This window comes from Labrus bergylta, chromosome 23 (assembly GCF_963930695.1).
Source record: "Labrus bergylta chromosome 23, fLabBer1.1, whole genome shotgun sequence".
NCBI lineage: Eukaryota > Metazoa > Chordata > Actinopteri > Labriformes > Labridae > Labrus > Labrus bergylta.
Genome location: NC_089217.1, coordinates 15,527,550 through 15,549,133, shown reverse-complemented (window position 1 = coordinate 15,549,133; position 21,584 = coordinate 15,527,550). Strand labels below are relative to the sequence as shown.

Below are 21,584 nucleotides of genomic sequence, written 5' to 3'. Positions count from 1 at the left end.
GAGATGGAGTACATTCAATATTAAAGGGGACATTTTATGAAGAATCCACTTTCACAGTGTTTCTGAACATATATTTAGGTAACCTGAGTTTCTACTGACCCACAAAATGTGAAATAAACCCATCCAGTCCTTTGTTTGTGGTCTGCATAAGTCTTACAACACAGAGAAAAATGCTCCCTTTCAAATGTGCTCTCCTTGTGATGTCACAGTGGGATTCTGGTTAAAAAAAAAAAACCCTCTCCTCCTCTGGTATCTCAACGTATGGACTCCACTCCCAGCTTGTGCGCAGATCCGCCATTTTTATTCTCTCTACAGAGGAGTGATGTCTACCGGGAAAACTCAGGGGGGGCTCATTACATTTAAAGAGACACACACACCAAAACGGAGCGTTCTGAGAGAGCTGGTTTATACAGGGTCACAAACCTCCTCTGGTGCTTGATTCATGTTATATTTTGACCAAAGAACAGCACAGATGTTTCATTTAGACCACAGGGGGACTGTAAAGAGGGGGATAATATGTCCTCTTTAAAGAAAATCACCCCTACATACACACGCCAGTAGCCTAGTGGTTATATATCGCACGCCCCATGTACAGAGGCTGTAGTCCCTGTTGCAGCGGCTGTGTGTTTGAATATGACCTCTGGCCTTTGCTGCATGTCCTCTCCCACTCTCTCCTCCCATCATCTCCTGTCTCTCTTCAGCTGTCCTATCCAATAAAAGGCAAAAAGGCCTGTTGTTTGTGACCCACTAAATTACTCCATAATGTGTGGATGACCAAAGCGATAGCTGCCACTGTACCTGCAAAAGCCACAATCTTGACCACATGGTCCACCTGGATGTCATGGCTGAGGATACGCTGCTGTTCCCCTGTGAGCTGCATCTTAGGCCGTCTGGCAAAAACAACAACAACATAAAAGTTGACGACTGTTGACAAAGCTTAATCTCCTCATGTGATTTTGATGAAACAGAATTGTTCAGTCCTCACCCGCTCTGACCACAGCTGACTGAAAAGGGGCCGTTCTCCATCAGGTGAAGTACATAGTAGATGTTGTAATGCAACCTGTGACGACGGGAAAGAAAAGACCCGTTGGAACGCTTCCAGGCGTTTAATGAAGGAATTTAGGATGTTGACTCTGACAGCTCTTACCTGTTACTAATCTGGATGCTGTATCTCTTCAAGGCCAGCAACATCATGGCCATGTGGTTGAGGTACTCCATGATGGCGGTGTGCGCCATGCAGCCAGTGAGAACAGACACTAAAGCCTGCACGTCGCCCACACTCTCGCTCAGGAGCAGTATGACAGCCATGGCTGCGTACGGATTGGGACCCTGGAGATCAGACGCAAGCTATGTTAGGACTGCACACCTCAACAAGAACTTTTACATTTCAGCTTTCCCCATTTGATAACCGGAGGGCTTCGGTGTGTGGGTCATACCTCAATGCCGAGGTTAAAGCTCTTCTTAATATCAGGAATACGGAGTCTAATGGAGGCCTCGGCCTGAGGGAAAAGGCGATGTTTCTTCACACACTCCAGAACGTCCTCCGGCCTCACCCGCTCTCCCACCTTATGCTGGGCCATTAAACTTACCACAAAGCAAAAAAAAAAGAAAAAGTAAGAAATGAAAACCTCTCCTTACTTTCAAAAAACAATCATCCAAAGTCCAAAATCCTTCTCCTCACACATAAAGCCCTTAACCACCAGGCCTACCCCCTCCTACCTCACGGCTCTCCTTCACCCTCACACTCCTGCACGCAGCCTCCGTTGTTCAAAAGCCAACCTCCTGTCTCGCCCTCTTAGAACACTGAGCCTGGGGGGACAGAGCCTTCTCCATAGCTGCCCCCTCCCTCTGGAACTCACTCCCTACACACATTCAACACTGCACCGACCCTCCTACTTTCAAATCACTGATCAAAACTCACCTCTTCAAACAAGCTTTTAATGTATGATTGTGATGTATTTTCTGTTTTCTGTAGTTTTACCTTCATTGTTGTTATCTTTATGATTTGTGTGTAATGTTGCAATGTCTGTTAGTCTGTCCTTACTGTGCTGTTCTTTCTGTTTTTTTTAACTACTGTAAAGTGTCTGAGTTTTTTTAAAAGTGCTTATAAATAAAATGTATTATTATTATCATAATCATACTGACAAGCAGTAGTGCAGAACGAGGCCACTGCAGCAGACAGTGTTGTCTCTTCACAATACTCAGCCTCGCAGTGTGACCTCGCTCTTCTTCACGTCAGTATAGAACAGACTTACACAACGAGGTGTCGTATGCTGTGCTCGGGAGGTGCCGGCTTTGTGATCTTGCTCGTCTTCAGGATGGCCATGATCTCCATCACCGTGACCTTCTCCTTCATCATGTAGCGGAAGTACTTCTTCTTGAAGGGGACGAACTGCACAGTGAAACACAAACATACAACAATGATAAAGAGTGGAGTTAATTCGATTAGCTTTCTTTTATTCGAATTCTGACAGGGACTGGGTGTTGGTATCACTAGAACGGGTAAAAGAACAAAAGAGAAGGTAAACAAATGACATTTCATCTCTAAAACATGTATATTTTTTTTACATTCTTTCGTGGAGGAAGTAAAAGCGTATCATTCTTTAATCAGTTATATTAGAATAACTTAACTCTTGAGTCCTCCTTTAACCATATTGACAATATAAAACTAATGAAAAATGATGTGTTGTGTCTAACCTTGGTATCCTCGACGATGTTCCTCCAGCTGTGGCAGACATGGATCACACTGCGGTATAGGTCTTGGGCAGGGACCAGGCTCAGTACTTGTCTCAGCACCTCCTCTGGTAGGTCATCCATGCAGCCCTGGGGCTCCTGCAGGACCTTGTCGTTTCCGAGGAGCCCGAAATGCTCGTCGGGGAGGGCTTCCACCTCCTCATCTTCATCGCGAATGTTATTGCCACCTTGGTCGAATTCCTCATCATCCCCGAACATCTCAGCTGTCATTCCCTCCAAATAATCCACAGTCATGTTCTGCCTCTTGTCAGGCCGCGGCTCTATGTCTGCAGCTAGCAGGCTTACATCGTCCACCTCGTCCTCTGCTTCAAGTTCTACTGCCATCGGGGCAGCTAAAAGACTGACATCATCATCCTCGTCCTCGTCCTCTGCTTCAGGAAAGAGGTCTACATTGACTCCATTTGTGCATGTGGACGAGGAGGGCTGAGGGGATTTATGAGGGCTGGATCTTATGACTCCTGTCACAGAGAAGAAGCTGTTGATGCTCTTCTGTTGCCCGGAAGGACTTCCTGAGACCGAGTCTGATGGTCCTAAAACATTGAAGGAAGTCAAGCAAGTACATGTAACGGAACCAGATGCAGAACAAACTGACAGAACTCCTCCCCCTTTTTTTTTAGTGAACCCCTGGATCAAAGAACTGCTAAGAGCTCAACAACATCTTATTTAAAAAACAAACCATTTATTTCCTGCTTGGCCAATGCGCCATCATAATCTTTCTCTGCCATAAGAGCTTATGTTCCCTTTTCCCCTCTTCTTAAATTTGTCTCTTTCTTGTGTTGCTTTCTTTTACACCTTATTGAGTATGTGTTCTTGTTAGCGTTATTGTTTTTGCTTGGACTACATTAATACTAAGTCTCTGTGTTACATGTTTCTCTTTAGGAGGGCAACTCGACAAGCCCCTCTGGGTTTATTTGGCTCCTCCAGCACATTTATTTCAAAATGTATAGTTTGTTAATTAACTAATCATTATGTACTGTCTGTTTTTCCATTCATCTATTATGTTTATGTTTTTTTTTTTGTGCAATAAAAAATAAAAATAAAAAAAAAAACATCCTGTAGGTTAACACTGACCAGGAACCAGGACTTCTCCTTTGACTCTTGTGTTTGACTTTGAATTATGATTGAACGAACACTTCCACAGATAACTGGCATCCTGGGAAAGAGCCTCATGCTGAGGTCTGAGGATCGTCCAAGCACCATAAAACTGACTTTGTGGTTTTCTCAAATTGAAAGATCTTATTATGAGTCACATTTTTCTTTAAATCCTTACAAAACCATTTATCGTTTTATTTGTTAGTTTCACCATTATGATGATACCATAATAGGTCAATTAAAATCAAACGATTTCTTTTTCCACAATTTTGTTCTTAAAGTCATACAAATTATAATCTTTGATATTTACTTTGTTAATCTGCATTATTGTTCACGATTCCTGTAATAAAATCACACGTAATCATTTAGAACTGTGCCTGTGTTTATTTAATGATTGAAGTGATCCAGAGAACTTACTGACATTCTGATATGAGACTGAATAATTAATACAGTTAAAGTTCATTTCTTCCTTTAACGGGGAGTGGTGCCTTGAGGAATAATTAGAATATAATACCTTAAAAAGTTCATTACGCGACATACACACTTTAACTTGTGAATAATATCTATTTACAAATACACCCAGATTTGTCAAAATGTTTGTAACGAAAGGATAACAGCAGATTACCGTTCTTCCGTCGCTTCGTAGGCGTCCTGGGGTAAAGTCCCCAGTTGGGGTTGCAGTTGCCCTGGGTCTGGGTCTGGTTGAAAGTTCGGGGCCGGGTAAGGGCATCAGTGCCCTCCGCACTCCGTCCCAGTTCATCACACTCTGCAGCGTTCAGGTGCCTCCGTTTGACTTTTCCTGGGAAGCCACACAATACTCAAACATGTCAGCAGTGCAACACAATCTACAGTATTAGGGAGAGAGACAGGCCTGCACACTTGTTTTTGCACGGCCCCCGCACCTGCTCGATGTGCGTATAACTACCTCCTTTTTTCATATTATGCAATGACAGCCATTCCATAATTCTTATACCTCCAGTAGTGTGTTTATTGTCTTTAAAGTGTCTCTATCATTTCACACCATTCACCGTCATATCATTTGATAAAATCTTGGTTACACCTGGTGAGATCTTCTTTTTGTTGTTGTTGCAAATGACCTCCTAAGACGTGCCAAGTCAACTAATAAAAGGTGAAGTTTGAGTTAATAATATTTATGGTTCAATTAGCCTGCAAATGTAGACTCAAAAGCATGAACTACACTCCGGAAACTGATGAATTATACCCCCCCCCCCCAACATAGTTGACCCTAGGGGGGCACAAGGTTATGAAAGGAGGGTAAATAAAAACAATGCACGCTGTTTTTCACTGCAGGCAAAGCATGGCCGATTTTGTGTGAGAGGAATTCAATTAAACACTGAATCTACAGCAGAGGTCACAACTACCAACACAGAAGACAAGAACATAGAGTATGTGACACCTGCACACCTGTGGGTTATGAAAAGAGCCACGCTGCTTCCTTTTGCAACAATGCGACATACGTGAGATGTGTTGTCCCCTCAAATCAACAGAAAATACAAGATGAAAGCTGGATACAGTGAAGTGTCAGCCTCACAGCTGCACCCCGGAGTGAAGAACATCTGTAGCACAAAACAAGCCCACACAAAGGACTCAAGTGATCGCAGGACTGGATGTTTCATGCTGCAGTATCAGCTTGTGTTGTTTCCTCTTTAAGAGCAGAGTTCAGTTTCGTTTGTGGTCAGCTGCTGTTCTGTACTTCTTACAATGTTTGAGGTTAATCATCTAGATACAGAATGTGTAAGCAAAGTGAAAATAAAGGGACACTTATCTCCGTGCAGATAAAAGTTTGACGCTGTTATTTGTTAGTTTTGGTTTCAACAGATTTACTCACTTTTGGTCGCCACCTCCATCTTCGTGTCCAGCTCATTCGTATTTCACTAACAGCTCAACTCTGACTGTGAAGGAGTCCAGCAAATGTAAACAACGGATGTTGCTAACGCTAACTTAGCTTTCAGGCTAATGTAGCATTGTTTTCCTCAGTTCTGCCGCCTCCACTTCTCACTACAATGTGCCACTCCGCTTAGTGTCAATAAAACACATTTAGTCGTGGTATTCCCTTTAGTGACAAATAGACAGTTATCTCTAACAAAGTAATAACGGGTTAAAACAGATGCTCTGAAGTTGCTGCAGGTTATTGTTCAGCAAACCAACTTCAGAGCTCTTTGTCGCCCCCTGCTGGACAGATGTTAGAGCTGTAAATCACTGAAAACCTCTGACATCAAGAGCAAACTGACAAAGTTATGCTAAGCTCAAATACCTAGTCAATCCTGCCATGCAATTTAACCTGTGTTTAAGAAGGTAATGATTAAATAATAACCAGGTAACCAAAGGCTTCAATCTGCAGAAAGTTCCATGCAAAGTGCAGTTTGAATGGCTGTTAACTAAATAAATAAATATATATATATATATATATATATATATATATATATATATATATATATATATTCAGGATCTGCACTTTGTTTTTGTTAGAAAAAAAGATATCACTTCACAACTCAACACTGCCTGTTAAGAAGGGTTCAAATTTGACGTACTATCACACCATGGGGCATCAGGTCAGGATGCAGGAATCCAAACAACACTTGATTTTATGCAACAGGTTTTGTAGTCGCTATTTGTCCAAAAAACAACAAAAAAATCTAAATAAACTAATATCAAAAATAATCAAATGACCACTGATACACCATGGGGGATGTAATGTACGCAGGTAAAAGAAATCCAATGTCCATGCAGGAGCTGCGGTATTTTGCTGGTTTATTTGAGAAAAACAAACAAAAGAACAAAGAAAATCGTGGCTCCCGCTGCCTCTCTTGACCTGGTAAAAAACAATAGGCCCACCCAGGTGCATGCTGGTCCTCTATCTGCCTCTTTTTTCAATAATCTCCAGTGCCCACAGTATTACCCTAATACCTAACAAAATTACTAATACATACTTAATTTACTAAACAAATACAAGCAAAATAAAACATTACCCAAAATCTTTTCTAAATAAAGAAAACATGTTGAATAATTAAATAAACAACACCACACAAATATTAGTAAACTAAATACAAAAAACTAATTCTAACTCCAATTAAATAGCTCCAACAGGTGTATTTCTTTTTAAGTTAGGTGAATCAAAAGGGTAACATAAAACACACATGGGATTGAACATCCATGCATTGTTGAACTGCCGCCCCATGTGAGGATTGATTTAAAAAAAAAAAAAAACATGAGTGCAAGGGAGTGCAGTCTTAAATAAGGAGTAGGCAGGTGAATTCAATCTAATTAATTAGTGCCAGAGTGCAAACAACAACCAATCAAGGGGGAGAGGAGAGTGAGAAACCAGGACGCGTACTAAAGGAGGTGCAGTAGGAAAAGAGAGGAAGAGAAAGGAAACAAAATAGTGAACAAATAGTGATCTTTACTACACTGCCACTAACAAAGCTTTCTTTTAAGGAACAATTCAAACACATGCATGAGATTACACCGTACACTCCTCCATCGTGAGATGTTATTAACCTCCTGAACATGGACTTATTAAAATAACTTCCATTTCTACGATTGAATCAGTTGCGGACACACCCAAACAAGACAGAACAGGTAAAAGCAAAGGTTGTATTAACTTTATTGGTCCGTTATTTCTAAATCTACAACATCCATGTCAAGTTATTGCACCATCACACGGTTAGTGGTACAGCATGAAATATTTTCTATTAATGGGTTACCAAAACAGTACCTCTGTCGTACATTACAGTCGAGTTATTCGGCAAAAATCAACTTCCTCAAACTGTTAACACTGTTAGTATATCAGCCTAGTACTGGAACTGTTATCACTGTGTACCAGTTATTTGTGACTAATGGCTCTTCCATGTCCTCTAAAGTTAGTGGTCTAATTCATTTGGACATGAGAAGCCTTTAGATTAAAAAAAACAATTCAGCTGTTTCTGGCTTCCTGTGGGTTGATGGACCTCTCTGTTATGGAAAAGGCTTCAGGTAACATCGGAACTTTTACTTTCAAATCCAGTAAAATGCTTCTTACAGATCAAGAAAGTGCTGACATGTTCTCAGAAATCCAACTTTAAACACACAGATTTTAAACATGGTCCAAATTAGGTTGTTTTTTTTGGCTGAGTTTCTTTCCTATGCAAAGTCAGAACTCTAAGGTGAATCCCAGAAGGTTCAAAACAGGAATTCTAGTCTCTCTCCCGAAGAGCAGTAAAAAAAAAAAAAAAAAAAGTTAGAACAGGAAATGGTAAAGGAATGTGTCACAATCACTAGATAAAAATGACAGCATATTGCAATTCCCTAGCACACCTTGTAATCTCAATTAAAAAAAACCTGGAAATGAGTTTTTTGTCACTTAGGGCAGTGGTTCTCAACTGGTGGGTCGCGGAGCCGTTTTCAGTGGGTCGTGAATTTGTGCTTGGAAGAAAAATGCGGTGAAAAAGTCTATAAAGCACAAGTTTGTTTCATTCAGTTTCTTTGCTCTATCATGTTTTGTACTGTCTGAGGTACTGCACAATTTTTCTTTAAACAAATCTGATTGATTGAAAAAAAAAAAAAAAAGACATTAGGGTTGCCATTTTCTCATGAAGGAGTATTTGGTGAGTCCTGAGGCTGGACCAGTTGAGAACCACTGACTTAGGGTAAATGAATCCAGCTAAAGCCTGGCGCACATCCTGCGTTAAGTGTGCCTTGAACTGACACCCAGAAACTGTCCTATGTTTCAGACAATAAGCAGTTCCACATCTAGTGTAAACCGAGCTCCTTCATTCGTTTAGCTCCTAAATTCAGCGGGTTTTTTTTCACCATCATTCCATCATTTGATTCAGATTTATGTGTTCACAGTTTTTTTTTTTTGGGACACCCTACAGATGGTGTAACAAACACTAAAATTAGAGGTTAGGTAGCACTCAAAACCACAGTGCAACAACTTTTTTTTGAAACACGTTATTACAGTGCGGAATTACTTTCTCCTTTTTAACACCAGTTTCCCCCCCCCCCCCCCCCAGTCTTACGTAGGAGCCCTCTGTAACAGTCACATCCTGAATGTTGTGCATCACTGCTTCAGGACCGGGAGCTCCCTCGGCTTAAAGAAGGCCTGAACCATCCCCATGGCAAAGATGTATACTTTGGCATCCACCACGATTTTTTCTTTCTCGAGGAGGTCTGCAGGATGAAACAGAGGGAGTGTTTATGTCGTCTGTGTTCGATTTGGACAAACATTCTTATCAAACTGTGCAGAACAAGTTGAAGCCTCACGGTCGATTTTCTGCTGGAACTCATCGAGAGCTAAAAGAACGACTTCGACGAACTCTGGAGTGAGAGGAGAAAGGCGTGTTTGAAGACTTGCATTGTGAGGAGAAAAAAAAGAGATTATTTCTGATTTAATAAAACATGAAACTCACCTCCATCACCTGTGGACAAACAAGAGGGAACAAGATTATCCAACATGTTGTTTTTTTTTTGTTTTTTTTATTACAGACAAGCGTGAAACATCTTTAAATACAGGACACAGGTCGTGTAGTGATTTTTAGAAAACACAGGACTGGGGAAAAAAAAAAGCAGCAGAAGAGAAAATAAATGTAAAAGTACAGATATGAGGGTTTTCTCACCGAGCTGCTGCGTCGGGTTGATATTCTCCCCTTCATCTCCGTTGATGTTCACCATGACCATCTGGGTGGTGCAGTTAGACAAACCGGGGTCAAGACAGGTCACTGAAATGTTTTTTAAAAAATCCAGCGTTACTACTTCCAAAGTGCTTTCCCCAGACAAAAAAAAAAAAGTGTGTTCCCATTTATTTTTCCCTTGGCAACGCTGCTGACCACAGACGCTCCGCTCCAACACATGCAGGAGATCAGACTCTGCAGAGAGATGGAGCTAATTCAATCGAGTGTACACAGAGGGTCTTAGTGTCACGATACCTGGAGTGACTCCCACAACTTCTCCTTTGTAGCCAGTTTCTTCTTTTAGCTCCCTCAGTGCAGCAACCTCGGCACTCTCGCCCTCATCGATCAAGCCTGAGAACAGCAAACACAGAACATTATTCAGAGGTTTACAGAAGGAGCTGGATATCACGTTAAAGGACTTTTATTTTTTTTTAAAAAGACTGTTTCAGTGGATTTCAGGAGAAAAATGGGGAACGTTTTTGAGGTGTAAAGCTGCAGCAGGAAGCGTCCGACCTGCAGGAAACTCCAGAGTGTAGCATCCCATCGGAGGACGAAACTGCTTCACCATCACCACGCAGTCTTTGTGGAGCGTCCGCTTCAGCAGGGCGATAATTCCAACACCTGCAGAAGAAGAGCGTTAACACCTGTGCAGCTCGTTAACGCGCCTACCTGTTAGTAAAAGCATGTTTAAATATATCTGAGGGGGGGGACAGGACCAGAATAACTCACCGTCTGCTTCTGTGTTGGCTCGTCTCGTTGTCCTCTTCACCGTCTCCCACGTCCTAATGGAGGAAAACCGGGAGTTAAACTTTCAGCAGGAGTCTTACAGAAACCTGAATTGTCGTCAGACCGTGAGTGAAGCGTACCTGACGTTTCCGGAAGGGTCCATGTATGTGGTCTTCTCCAGCTGCAGCCATTTTCCTGCTGCGATGGGCTGCAACACAGACGGAATAAAACACGGTGCTAAGACGTGACACACAGCTCTGTCACGACCACGACTCAACGGCAACGAGTGACAGTTTGAACTATCTACGGAAAAACATTCACGTTTTATACTGACGAGGCTTTTTCCTGAAAATCCAACAAATTAAATAATTTAAATTAAAGATAATAAATATCCAAAGGCATTTTTTTTAAATTTGTGCTGATGTGAAATTTCTAACTTTCAGGATGTTAACACGACAAGATGCAGGTCTATCAGCTTTAATACATGAGACCGATCAGATCTAATACCTGTTTCCATATCGACGTAATGTACGTCTTGGATATCAGACTGATGGAGCAGATACACGTCACCGATCAAGAACCATCATTGGACACTTTAAACATTCTCAGCTCGCACAGTCTCTCTTTGGAGAGGCTCAGACTGAACTGTAAGAAGTGCCCACAAATTGTCTCCATGACGACGGTCAGACGAGATGGAGCAGCTCCTTCTTCATGATCAAAAGTAACAATTCTTACAATTCAGTTGAAAAGATTTAATTTTAAAAACCTGACAGTTGTTGCTTCTGCCAAATGTTTGTATGTGAAACCAGCTCAAAACAACAAAACAATTCATTATGATTGAAAAGATATGTCTGTAAATATTCAGAATCGGATCAGAACTGAACAAAAGTGGATCGGTGCCGCTTTAATTTTCACTGTTACTATTTTCTTTTATTACTTTTTCATTCTATCACTTCTCATTGCTTGTATCTCTTTATTTTCCTTTCCTCGTTTTATAGCTTTAATCTTGTTTAATCATTTTTCCTTATTACTTTTAGTTCTTCCTGCTTCATACTTCTTTAACGGTTATTCATTTCTTTAACGTTGTTTTTTCTTTTCCTCCCTCTACTTTCTGCAGTGTTTTTAAGTACGCACATCTTTGGTCACTTCGTCTTGATTAGCGTCGTAGGGTCTTGCGTTGCTCTTGTTCATGTGTTCTTCTGCGATCACATGTCGGGTTCTTCTTCTGTTGTTTGATTTCTTTATGTTTCCCATGTTTTTGTTGTCGTTTGAGTTCTTTTGCCTGTATGTCAAAGTACAACGTAACCCCTGTTTTTTAAAAGGTACTATATAGAGAAAGTTATTAATTAAACTTCATGTCATTCTATAAATACCAGAGTGATGTCATGGTGATCGGTAATGAGAACAGCTGAATATCCTTTATGGATGAGGTCAGAGTTCTTCCCAGTCGTGTGTGCGTTGTCATTTTAATAAAACAGTTATTGAGCAATAAAGATAACATTTACAATGAGCTCAATAAAACTACAGAAATGACTGCTGTGATTGTCCTGATATTCATGCTGTGTGAGGTTATTAGTTTACATCTGGTAAAACAGAGTTGTTTGTTATAACGAGACGTTTCATTTCACATTTTACGATCAATAAATCAAATTGCAAACTGATGTGTCCACTGCAAGACATCACTCAGAACATTTTCCTATTTTCAAAAGATTTTGGCAACACTGTTTTACACAAAGTATCTACAGAGACTTGACATTTAATGGCTGATAAATATGCAGTTAAACCTCATGAAATATGATGAGTAGCATGATTCAGCAGTGTCTGAATTTGCATAATTATGTATAAGAAACAAGACTGATTTCATAAGCACTGCACCAATGTATTAGCTTAAAAAAAAACTTAGCCCCAAGAGGTATCTCAATGAAGTGCTAAGTGTTACCTAAGAGACTGTTATTGGACATATTTAACCACAGAAACAGTCATTTCTGGCCTCAAAAAGACCAGTTTTGGTAATGTATAGTGTTCACCGTCTGTGTATATTGAAGTTAAGTAAGTGCAATTCAAATTCCGCGTTTAAGTTAGTTGTCATGGACTTTTATTTCAGATTCTCATATAAAACAGTGAAGAATAAACATACCTCCTCTTTCACTATGTGTGGAGCAGCGGTCACTTTGGGCTCCTCTGGGTTGCTCATGTTTAAAATGTGGACAACTGAAAGTAGGGGAAAGTTGAGTCAAAACGCTGTTCATAACAATGGAAAACAATGCACAACGAACTGAAATAAGAATTCAGTTATTATTGAAACAACATGCAGACTTGTACAAACACCACTAGACGTGTGTGATCATGAGTTGCTCATTTAGCTACAACAGAAAGACGCCGCTAACAAGTTCCACCAGTCTCCCTGTTAAACACAATTAGCTTTTATATTCGCTTCTTTCTTTCTTTTTTTTACGACAGCTAGCTGATTTGCGTGTAACAGTGGCTCTGGGGGCTCTGAGCTCACACATTATAAAACTTTAAAACCATTATTAAAAATGTAAAACAACTAAATTTAACTCACGTGAAATCCCAACCGAATGTAAAGTGGAAGCCTAGATGGTATATTCGCACAGAGATGTCACTTTGCCACTACGTCCGGGTACTGAAAACGTCACCCACATAACGTCTTATTTTTTAGTAAAGTAAAATACTCCATGTATTACTTAAGATTTTTTTTCCGAGTAACCAAATATTTGAAGAAAACTGCTGATATAACAACACACGAGACTTTCTTGGGACAATTATTTGTTTGAACTATCTGCATTTAATAAGAAAATATGGTTACTTAAAAAGTAAAACAAACTGGCAAATGACCAAGACGCTGGCAAGAAAGTTAATACTTTTACTTGTTGGTTATGTCAGTAAGATTAACTGTGAGACCTTTAAATCCATAGTTTAGTTCATTAAGATTATCAATGAATGAAGAAGTTACGTCTGTCAGCTGTTTTAGGTATTGAGTGAACACTCTTTTCTTAATAAACGATCTTAGGGCGCAAAACAGCGGGTTTCACGACCACGCCCACATGTGCACCTCAAAAAGGGTCCCCCGCCTTATATATTTATACATAATTCTCGCATGAAGCAGTTTACGGATAAGTTTATAATCACATAAAATATTATACATACCAGTTTAAAACAGAGAGAAGTATCACATTAAAATATCGAGGTGTTGGGAGATAATTCGGCTCCGAAGTTTTTCGAAAAAAACCTCAGGAGGGGGTTTCGGAAGGTATTTATCGACGGACACATTTCTGTTCCAGGATATTGCAGCATGAAGAAGGAGCAAGTTGTCAACTGTCAGTTTTCGGTTTGGTATCCGATATTCAAAAAACATTCAATTAAAAGGTAACCAGCTGACATTTGCTTAAACATATCAAGGCCTCGTTTCCGGACGTGTTGCCTTTAAAGAGACAATGTAGTCATAATCTACGTCAGCGCACAGACGGAACAAATAGCTGGCATGCTTATTTTCATTCCTCTGTTTGTCTTTTTGTTTCTTGTAGAGTTATAACCTCTGCCTTCATGATGTTTATGATCAACATTTATTGTTGTTGTTGTTGTTTTCCAGTGTGATTCTGCCACTGCCTCAGAATGTAATAGATTATTTACTGGACGATGGGACACTGGTAGTCTCTGGGAGGTAAGAGACACAAACAAACATGTTTACTTTGTTGTAATGATCAAAGAGTGTAAATCAACACACAGCATCTCATGATTATTTATCATATACATCCCTGAACTCATTCAAAACACACAGTTTCCTCTGTCTTTACCCCTCAGTTTGAATCTGTTTTATTGGATCCTGTTAATATTTTGTTGTTTGTTGTTGTTTTTTCAGCGACCATAACACACAGCAGACAGACATCAACAACACAGACTTGAATGCAGAGGAGGACATTCAGGTATGGAAACAGGAACAGAGTTTTGTTTGTTGTTTATTTACCTCCTTTCTGAATTGATTTTGACAACATGTTTACAAAAACACTGCAACGTTTAAATGTCTGATCGCTATATTTGTACGAAAGCCAAGACTGTAGCCAGAAGTTACAGATTCAAGGTTTTTCTTTGTGCAAACGTATACTATCTTGAAATGATGCCATTTGTGCGAGTAGAAACGAGTACAGTGTCTCCTCAAAAAAACAACAAACCAGCTTTAAATCTGAGCAAAAGGACGCTGAAACTCAACTTGAAATGATTCTTTCAATGTTACGTTGAAGTTTTCCTACCACAACACACACGTCATCTGGTACTATTAAGAGTGGATGTACATTGAATCATTTATGAATTCACATCAATATTTGTCATCATCTGGACCTGTTATCTGTCTAGTTTTCCTAACTCATAACTGTTTGCCTGGTGGACGCACAGTCCAGGGCGTCAACACAACATTTTTAACAGTGAAGTCAGGGCAACAGTGTTTAATGTAACTTTGTGTTTTTTTGCTCTCTGCTCCCCTCTAGTGGTCAGATGACGACACAACCACCACTGTCACCGTAAGCACATTCACTGTCAGATGGAACATCAAATATAACTCTGTTTCCATACACATCAAGTGTTTCTCTTCACTTTCATGGTGCATTACTCCTCTCTGCAGTGACACAAAAGTGAATCCCATTATTACCCCCATGCTTGTTGCCTGCATATAATGTAATTGCAAAATGAAGTGTTGCAGGAATGAGCCCTTTAAATCTCAAACTGTCTATGGTTAATCACTGCTTAATGTTTTGAATAGGTTCTGGTTAGAGTCTGTGGTTAACACAAGCAGAAGATATTCTTTTGGTTTTCTCTATGACATAAAATGCATCACTTCTTATGTAGATTTTGAAGCCTTTATATGTCAAAAAGGTTTCAAGCATGTGGCTTCATGATCCTACACAAGTTGTTGGAGGCGTTAAAGATCGTCGGGGGCCAGCATGGACAAATGGGGGTCTTAATGGTGATGATCCTGCAGTCATGTAGCTAGGTGTGGTGTTTCTCATTTATGGCATTTATGGCCCGCTTTGTTTTCATGTTTCAAAGACCATAAGAGTGAAGGTCATGTGTGATGATTATCCTGCTGAACAGGAATGTCTAAGTATGATTTGCCAGCAGAATGTATTTCCTGCAATACGACAAAACACGGCACACTAGAAAACCAACTTGATGCTCATTTCCATTTTTGCCGGCAAAGCTCGTCGCCCCTTCATCCCACTTATTATGATTTGTCATGTTGACGATGTTCGCTTCTGTCCGCCAGGCTCCTGAGTTCCCAGAATTCACCTCTAAAGTGCTGGAGGCCATAAACGCCTTGGGTGGGCGTGTCTTTCCTAAACTCAACTGGAGCGCTCCAAGGGTAAAATTCTCCACTCAGCTAGTCAAAGAAAAAAAAAAAAAAAAAGTGTATAAACCTGAACCTGAAGATTGACTTCTTATTTTCTGTGTATCTCAAGACAATCTCTTCTTGGCTATAAGACTGTTTTTGTGTGTGTGTGTGTTTCAGGACGCTAACTGGATCGCTCTGAACAGTTCCCTGCAGTGTGACAGCCTCAGCGATATATTCCTGCTCTTTAAAAGTTCCGACTTCATCACCCACGACCTCACACAGCCGTAAGCTCGCTATCCAATACCATCCACTCATATTTCACATTTAGTAGACGACCAATTTGAAATATAAAGAAACACTAACTAGCTGTGGTGTACACAGACTGATTTCAATCTGCAGTAAAACACAAGTTGCTGCTGGAGAAAAAAAGAAAAGAAAGCTGTGTTATAAGATTTATAGCTCAAGTTTTTTTCCCCACTCTGGATGAGAAACATTTAGTGCAGGGGGTGATTTACTGCCGTGCACAGCCTCGGGGAAGCTGTTTGTGTGTGTGTGATGTGTGCTTGTTCATTGGACACTTTTAAAACTTCGCTCTCAAACTTTCCGAGAGCAACATATCAGCCAAGCCGTTAGCTGTGCCTCAGTCCTGATCGTAGTGGAAAGATATGGAGACAATAAATGTGAACAGCACACACACTGTTGTATTTGACCTCACTCTCGTTTCTTTCTTTCTGCAGATTCGTTCAATGCAGTGACCAAGACTCTCCAGACCCAGTTATAAATTACGAGGTATTTCATTTTAATCAAACCTTTCTCCAAAGGGTGCCGTCCAGGGCTATCATGTATCCACTTAAACACAGTTTAAATGAATGAGAGGATGTCTAATGCTGACTGTGTGTGTTCATTTTCACATGTCTCCTGCTGGTGTCTTCTGTCCTCAGTTGGTCCTGAGAAAGTGGAGCGAGTTGATTCCAGGAGGAGAGTATCGCTGCTTCGTCAAAGAAAACAAACTGATTGGTAAAAAGTCTTCTTTTTGTTTCTCTCTCAGATCTTTTTTTTTTTTTTTTTCGTTTTCATTTTAAAGCCCCTGTGAGGAACTTTCAGTTTGTGTCACTTTGGCGCCCCCTGTAGGCCAAGTGGCACTTCTGATCACTTCGCTCGTCTTGTCTTTTGTAGGAAGTGAATGGCTGTATCTGAATTGCCAAGTACCGACTCAATCTTTCAGTAGACAGTACTTACTATCTGTGCTGTATACTGTTTAGTACCTACTATTCAGTATGCACACACAGTAGGCAGATATTTGTCCCTACTTCATCTGATTCATTCAGTATGGAAGTGACGTCATTTACGTTTCCCGAACCGGCTGCATCAACCCGTTTTTTGGGGGTTTTTTTGTTTAGCTTTATTCAAGAAGAGTAATGCACATATACAGTCAGGTAAACAAAACAATATCACAATGTAAATCAAGTAAAAGACAGATTAAATAACTAAATAACATACAGTACATAAAGGAAAGTACAAATGAAAGGCAGTAATATACAGAATATAAAATAACCCAATAAAGACGCATTTAAATAGTTAAATCATTATTTAAATAGAGGGGGAAAGCTTTTATAATAATGCAGATATTTGTTATATTTTCTGTTGTTAATTTAAAGTAGTGATTTCAGACGGGACTTTAACTCGAGATTAAAAATTGATTAAATGAATCCACGCTCGTTTGTTTTGATTTGGAGGCGAACGTGAAGTGACGATTTACGTTTAATTTCGCACAGCATTGTGGGTAAAACACAATTCATTTCCTGAAAGCACGCATCCGATCCATACTGCATAAAACCCGGAAGTTAGTATCCATACTGAAATGTTCAGTATACTGAAACTCCCGACTGAATAGTACGTACTGCATACTGAACTGTGGCTATTCAGAAAGGGCCATCGTTGATCGTTGAATATTTGCGAGGGGTGGACCAACAGGACATTTCAGGGCCGATACTGATGACCAGTAGTTCATGAGACAGATAACTGATGTTTATTTACAGTAAAAATGAAAATCCTTCTGTCAGAATGTTTAATTCTGAATGTTGCATACTACAACACAACTTTGTTTAGAAGCTCAACCAGAGACTGTCCTGCTCCAGGCTGCTCTCAACACCCAGGCTTCATTGTTGATTGGCTATTACTCGTTTAAAGTCCAGCCAATCAGGTAGCTTTGTGGGCGGGGCAATAGGTGAGACAGAGCAGTGAGTGAAACATGCCTTCATTATAGGACAGCTGGAGAGAGAGGGGGATGACATGAAGCAAAGGGCCGAGGTTGGAGTTGAACCCACAGCCGCTGCAACTAGGATGCATCCTAACCGCTAGGCTATCCGGCACCCCAAAGTAGCGCACATTTTGTGCATTAATTGCTTTGCTTTTTTAAGGTTGTAAAGAGGCATCAGTCTTCATTTCTGTCTGTTTCATAACCAGTTTCAAAAACTCCTCACAGGGACTTTAAGTAGCATGAATACTACATTTCTCATTTATTGTACATCAGGAGACACAAAGTTGAATGAAGAAGTATCCAGCTGTGTTGCTTTATAGCTCAAAAGAGCAAAAGGGAGCTGTTTTTATCCTCAGCCTGCTGTGGGAGTTATTTAAAAAAGAATCTACTCTCACAGTGATATAATGATGTTTGAGCTGTCCCCTCCTCAGCACCATGATTTAGGAACAATTATAGAATTCAATTTGAGCTCCGCTGATGGCGCTCGTGTCTCTTTGCAGCCATCTCCCAGAGAGACTACACTCAGTACTACCCGCACGTCCTGAAGCAGGAGGAGCAGATCTGCCAGGCCGTGCAGGAGTTCTTCAGCCAGCACATCCAGTACAACTTCCTGGATGAGGACTGTGAGCACCAACATCCTTCTTTTGAACATCCCACACACACACACACACACACGTAACACACACACATAACACCCATTACTCCTCACGTTGCTTCTGAAAGTTCCTGAATATGACTGTTCAAAACAGAACGTCATGCCAGAAGAAAAGTACATTTTAACGATTCCTTATAAGACTAGAAAATCCATTTTTAATACAAACAACGGCCTGTATAAGTTATTGTCTAAAGAGTTGTTTTTTCCTGTTTTACAGTTGTGTTTGACGTCTACAGAGACAGCCAGGTAAGCACACTGACACATTTTGTTATCAGCTTTCAAAAATGCCTCTTACACACTGAGATGTGAGTCAGTATGTTCTTGGTGTGTGTGTGTGTGTGTGTGTGTGTGTGTGTGTGTGTGTGTGTGTGTGTGTGTGTGTGTGTGTGTGTGTGTGTGTGTGTGTGTTGCAGGGGAAGGTGTGGCTTATAGACCTGAATCCTTTTGGAGAGGTGACAGACTCTCTGCTGTTCAGCTGGGAGGAGCTGATGTCCGGTGGGGAAATCGCCCAGCAGCAGGTCAGCCATTATGACACAAGTTACCAAATGATTTATTATTGTTTGGACCACAGACTGTTTATACGAAATGGACAGCATGCCTCAGCCACCTCCCATCCAACAGAATGAAGCCAGAACATCCTGGTGACGGGCGCTGCAGATTGCTTATTTGCAAACCAGAGTCTGCACAGTAGGTCAGGGTACTGATGTCCCGCCGCTCCAACACACATTTGACCTACGGGTAAAAGGAAAAAAAAAATCCCTCAGGTGGGTTCAGTCCGTAGCGGAACAGATTCTTGTGTCGACAGGAAGCAGACACTCTACTAATCCGGTGCACACAGCGCTGCTATTAGTCTACAGATCTGTCAATCATGACATTTTGGACCATTTTATCAGCATCAAATAATGAATTTCAAAGAAACTGTTCAGGAAAAAAAAAGATGTCTGGAACACTTAATGGAACGATAACAACCGTCATGATGAATCCAGGTTTGAGAATAACATATCTGACATGCATTTCGATTTTTAGTTCGACCCTTCTCACATCTTTTATCGTTGAGGAGGCGGGGCTTATCACCTATACTGCAGCCAGTCAGCAGGGGGAGCTCTAACTCTTTTGGCTTCACTCCCAGGCAGCTGCTTCTCTGTCCATCTGCAGTCTTTGATTTGGAAAAGCTCAGATAAGACTAAAAGAATCCGTCCTATGTAGTAATGCTGAAATTTAGCCCGGGATGAATCAGTCAATACTGGAAAATATTTCAGTGGTAACTGCGCTTCCTTTTTCGTACAGGACGGCCCGGCGTTTCGTTGCACCACCAGCGAGGTGACGGTGCAGCCCAGTCCCTGCCTGAGCTACAGGATCCCTCGGGACTTTGTGGACCTCTCCAGGGGAGAAGACGCCTACAAGCTCATCGACTTCCTCAAACTGGTAGGATTGTTGTTAGATATTGTGTTTACTTGTAACAAAAATACAGAATAATGCAAGGACTCATCAAATCCTGAGCGTGCTATATGTCTATGGAATAGAATAACAACAGGCCACAATTTGTTACTAAGGGCTGAACTATTATAAAGCTCCTGATGCTAGGTGGAGAAAACAGAAGGATTCTTTTAGCCATCTGTCTCTTCACAAGTAAAAATATCTTGTCAAACTCGATATTGATAGTCCATCTCTGTCTCTCTTCTCCTTGCCTGACTGTTCACTAAATGACTGAAAGTGAAAGACTTTGACAACTCCGCAGATAAAATCAGCATTTAAAGGCAGAGTCGGGAGCATTTTTGGTACACAACATTCAAACACGGGCCCCTCCTATTCATTTCAAACATGTGATTAAAATGGGATTAAGCACGTTTAAAAAATGTACGTGTCAGCCCTGATTAATATACAAACACCATATATCTCAAAGTGAAATCTCCTCTCCTGCTTTCTCTGCTCTCCACAGAAGAAAAGCCAACAGGAAGAATCTGAGGAGGAGGAGGAGGAGGAGGAGGAGAGTGCTCCACAGTGACACGACTCCTCTGACACCTGAAGAAGAGCTGCCAGCGTCAACAACCCTCCATATGATGTTTTTCTGCATGAAGTGACTCTTAACCTTCTGTCCTGTATTGAAATCATTTTTCATTTCAGCCTCTTCTCCCCCCCCCCTCCTCCCGCTCCTCTGTGAACAGTACGCCGTGTACCCGGGGGTTCCTTGGATGGCTCTCTCGTGTTTTTTCTCTAATGGAACGTGTTGAAGTAGCAGATCATGTTAGCAGCCCTTCGAGGATTCATTTGCTGAGTTGTTGTTTGCCACTGACGCCGTTGAGCACCCTCATGGCTCGGTGAGAAAGAGGAGGGAGTCATCTACAGAGTTGATTATTTTTGACTGTAAGAAGATGTACTCTTGTATACTTTGGAAAAATTGTGAGTTATAGTGTGCGTATCTCTATTGCAATATAAATATTGTCTCTGGATTTCAAATCTAATTTGTGCTTTAAAGCTGTGACTTCAGTTAACACTTAATCCCTTCATTACTTAGTCACCTTTCATTTGTCTCTCCAGCCATCCCCACCCCTCCATCTCTCCCTGCCAATTTCCTCCGAGCACTTTTGACACACTCATTTCTCCGAGCCGCTCCGGGCACCCTTTTTTTTTTTTTTTTTTTTTTTGAGTTCTGTTTTCCCATCATGCATCGCTGTAGACCGTTAGTCCCAAAAACACATCATTAAACTTCTTGTCGTGTATTGGCTCGGCTGTCAGTCCGGTGGGTGCTGTAGACTAGCACATTAGGAAATTGATTGCACCTTTACGCAACAGTTCTCATTACGCCGGGAGCTAAATGAGCTGTGCGTGCACGGAGCGGGGCACTTCATTTTGGATTGTTTTTTTTGTTTTTTTGTTTGTTTGTTTTCCTCTGCTCGATTGATAGAGCAATTTCATGGGGATGGAAAGAGCTGATGTGATGAGGGTTACAGCTCCCTGGGTGAAACTCTGCAGACGGGTAAACTGTAGACGAGGTGCACATTGTGGGGAATGTTGCATGTTATTCATAATTAGGAAATGAAACTTTGTTTTTCAGACGTACCATTCAGACCTTGAGGGGCAATC

The 21,584-nt window shown here is 40.9% G+C and overlaps 3 protein-coding genes across 5 annotated transcripts in view; 1 reads left to right on the top strand and 2 right to left on the bottom strand.

Annotated features, from left to right (window-relative positions):
- The window catches only part of fbxo18 (F-box DNA helicase 1), a 15,818-nt gene extending 9,791 nt beyond the window's left edge, over positions 1-6,027 (bottom strand). The window contains exons 1-8 of the mRNA XM_020652516.3: positions 5,696-6,027; positions 4,472-4,645; positions 2,698-3,284; positions 2,256-2,392; positions 1,437-1,584; positions 1,148-1,329; positions 986-1,060; positions 799-890 (exon numbers count right to left, since the gene is read on the bottom strand). Of these exons, the coding sequence (XP_020508172.2) occupies positions 799-890; positions 986-1,060; positions 1,148-1,329; positions 1,437-1,584; positions 2,256-2,392; positions 2,698-3,284; positions 4,472-4,645; positions 5,696-5,714 (1,414 nt within the window). The 5' untranslated portion in view covers positions 5,715-6,027. The remainder of the gene's footprint in view (positions 1-798; positions 891-985; positions 1,061-1,147; positions 1,330-1,436; positions 1,585-2,255; positions 2,393-2,697; positions 3,285-4,471; positions 4,646-5,695) is intronic.
- Positions 6,028-7,447: 1,420 nt separating this feature from the next.
- Positions 7,448-12,888, bottom strand: nudt5 (nudix (nucleoside diphosphate linked moiety X)-type motif 5). 2 transcript variants are annotated; one of them, XM_020652518.3, is made up of 10 exons: positions 12,805-12,888; positions 12,379-12,452; positions 10,382-10,449; positions 10,245-10,297; positions 10,029-10,136; positions 9,771-9,866; positions 9,462-9,563; positions 9,255-9,263; positions 9,109-9,162; positions 7,448-9,015 (listed from the first exon to the last, which is right to left on the bottom strand). In XM_020652518.3, the coding sequence occupies exons 2-10, from the start codon at positions 12,433-12,435 to the stop codon at positions 8,906-8,908; spliced, it is 657 nt and encodes a 218-aa protein (XP_020508174.1). In that variant the 5' UTR covers positions 12,436-12,452; positions 12,805-12,888; the 3' UTR covers positions 7,448-8,905. The 2 variants fall into 2 exon arrangements, with proteins under 2 accessions (XP_020508174.1, XP_065807558.1); XM_065951486.1 differs by lacking the exon at positions 9,255-9,263 and having other exon boundaries at positions 9,109-9,194.
- A 583-nt stretch (positions 12,889-13,471) lies between these two features.
- cdc123 (cell division cycle 123 homolog (S. cerevisiae)) lies at positions 13,472-20,950 on the top strand. 2 transcript variants are annotated; one of them, XM_065951494.1, is made up of 13 exons: positions 13,473-13,628; positions 13,852-13,923; positions 14,122-14,185; positions 14,744-14,776; positions 15,520-15,615; positions 15,763-15,869; positions 16,323-16,374; positions 16,527-16,602; positions 18,346-18,468; positions 18,718-18,746; positions 18,914-19,018; positions 19,788-19,925; positions 20,440-20,950. In XM_065951494.1, the coding sequence occupies exons 1-13, from the start codon at positions 13,555-13,557 to the stop codon at positions 20,503-20,505; spliced, it is 1,035 nt and encodes a 344-aa protein (XP_065807566.1). In that variant the 5' UTR covers positions 13,473-13,554; the 3' UTR covers positions 20,506-20,950. The 2 variants fall into 2 exon arrangements, with proteins under 2 accessions (XP_065807567.1, XP_065807566.1); XM_065951495.1 differs by lacking the exon at positions 14,744-14,776 and having other exon boundaries at positions 13,472-13,628.
- The last annotated feature ends 634 nt before the right edge of the window (positions 20,951-21,584 follow it).

What these genes read in the sequence shown, in the direction of transcription:
- nudt5 (XM_020652518.3), bottom strand. Translation starts at nt 12,435, where the DNA reads ATGAGCAACCCAGAGGAGCCCAAAGTGACCGCTGCTCCACACATAGTG. An exon ending in CACACATAGTGAAAGAGGAG is followed by an intron (nt 10,450 to 12,378) that starts GTATGTTTATTC and finishes TCTGTGTTGCAG; the next exon opens with CCCATCGCAGCAGGAAAATG. An exon ending in AGCCAACACAGAAGCAGACG is followed by an intron (nt 10,137 to 10,244) that starts GTGAGTTATTCT and finishes CTTCTTCTGCAG; the next exon opens with GTGTTGGAATTATCGCCCTG.
- cdc123 (XM_065951494.1), top strand. Translation starts at nt 13,555, where the DNA reads ATGAAGAAGGAGCAAGTTGTCAACTGTCAGTTTTCGGTTTGGTATCCG. An exon ending in ACACAACCACCACTGTCACC is followed by an intron (nt 14,777 to 15,519) that starts GTAAGCACATTC and finishes TCTGTCCGCCAG; the next exon opens with GCTCCTGAGTTCCCAGAATT. An exon ending in ACGTCTACAGAGACAGCCAG is followed by an intron (nt 18,747 to 18,913) that starts GTAAGCACACTG and finishes TGTGTGTTGCAG; the next exon opens with GGGAAGGTGTGGCTTATAGA.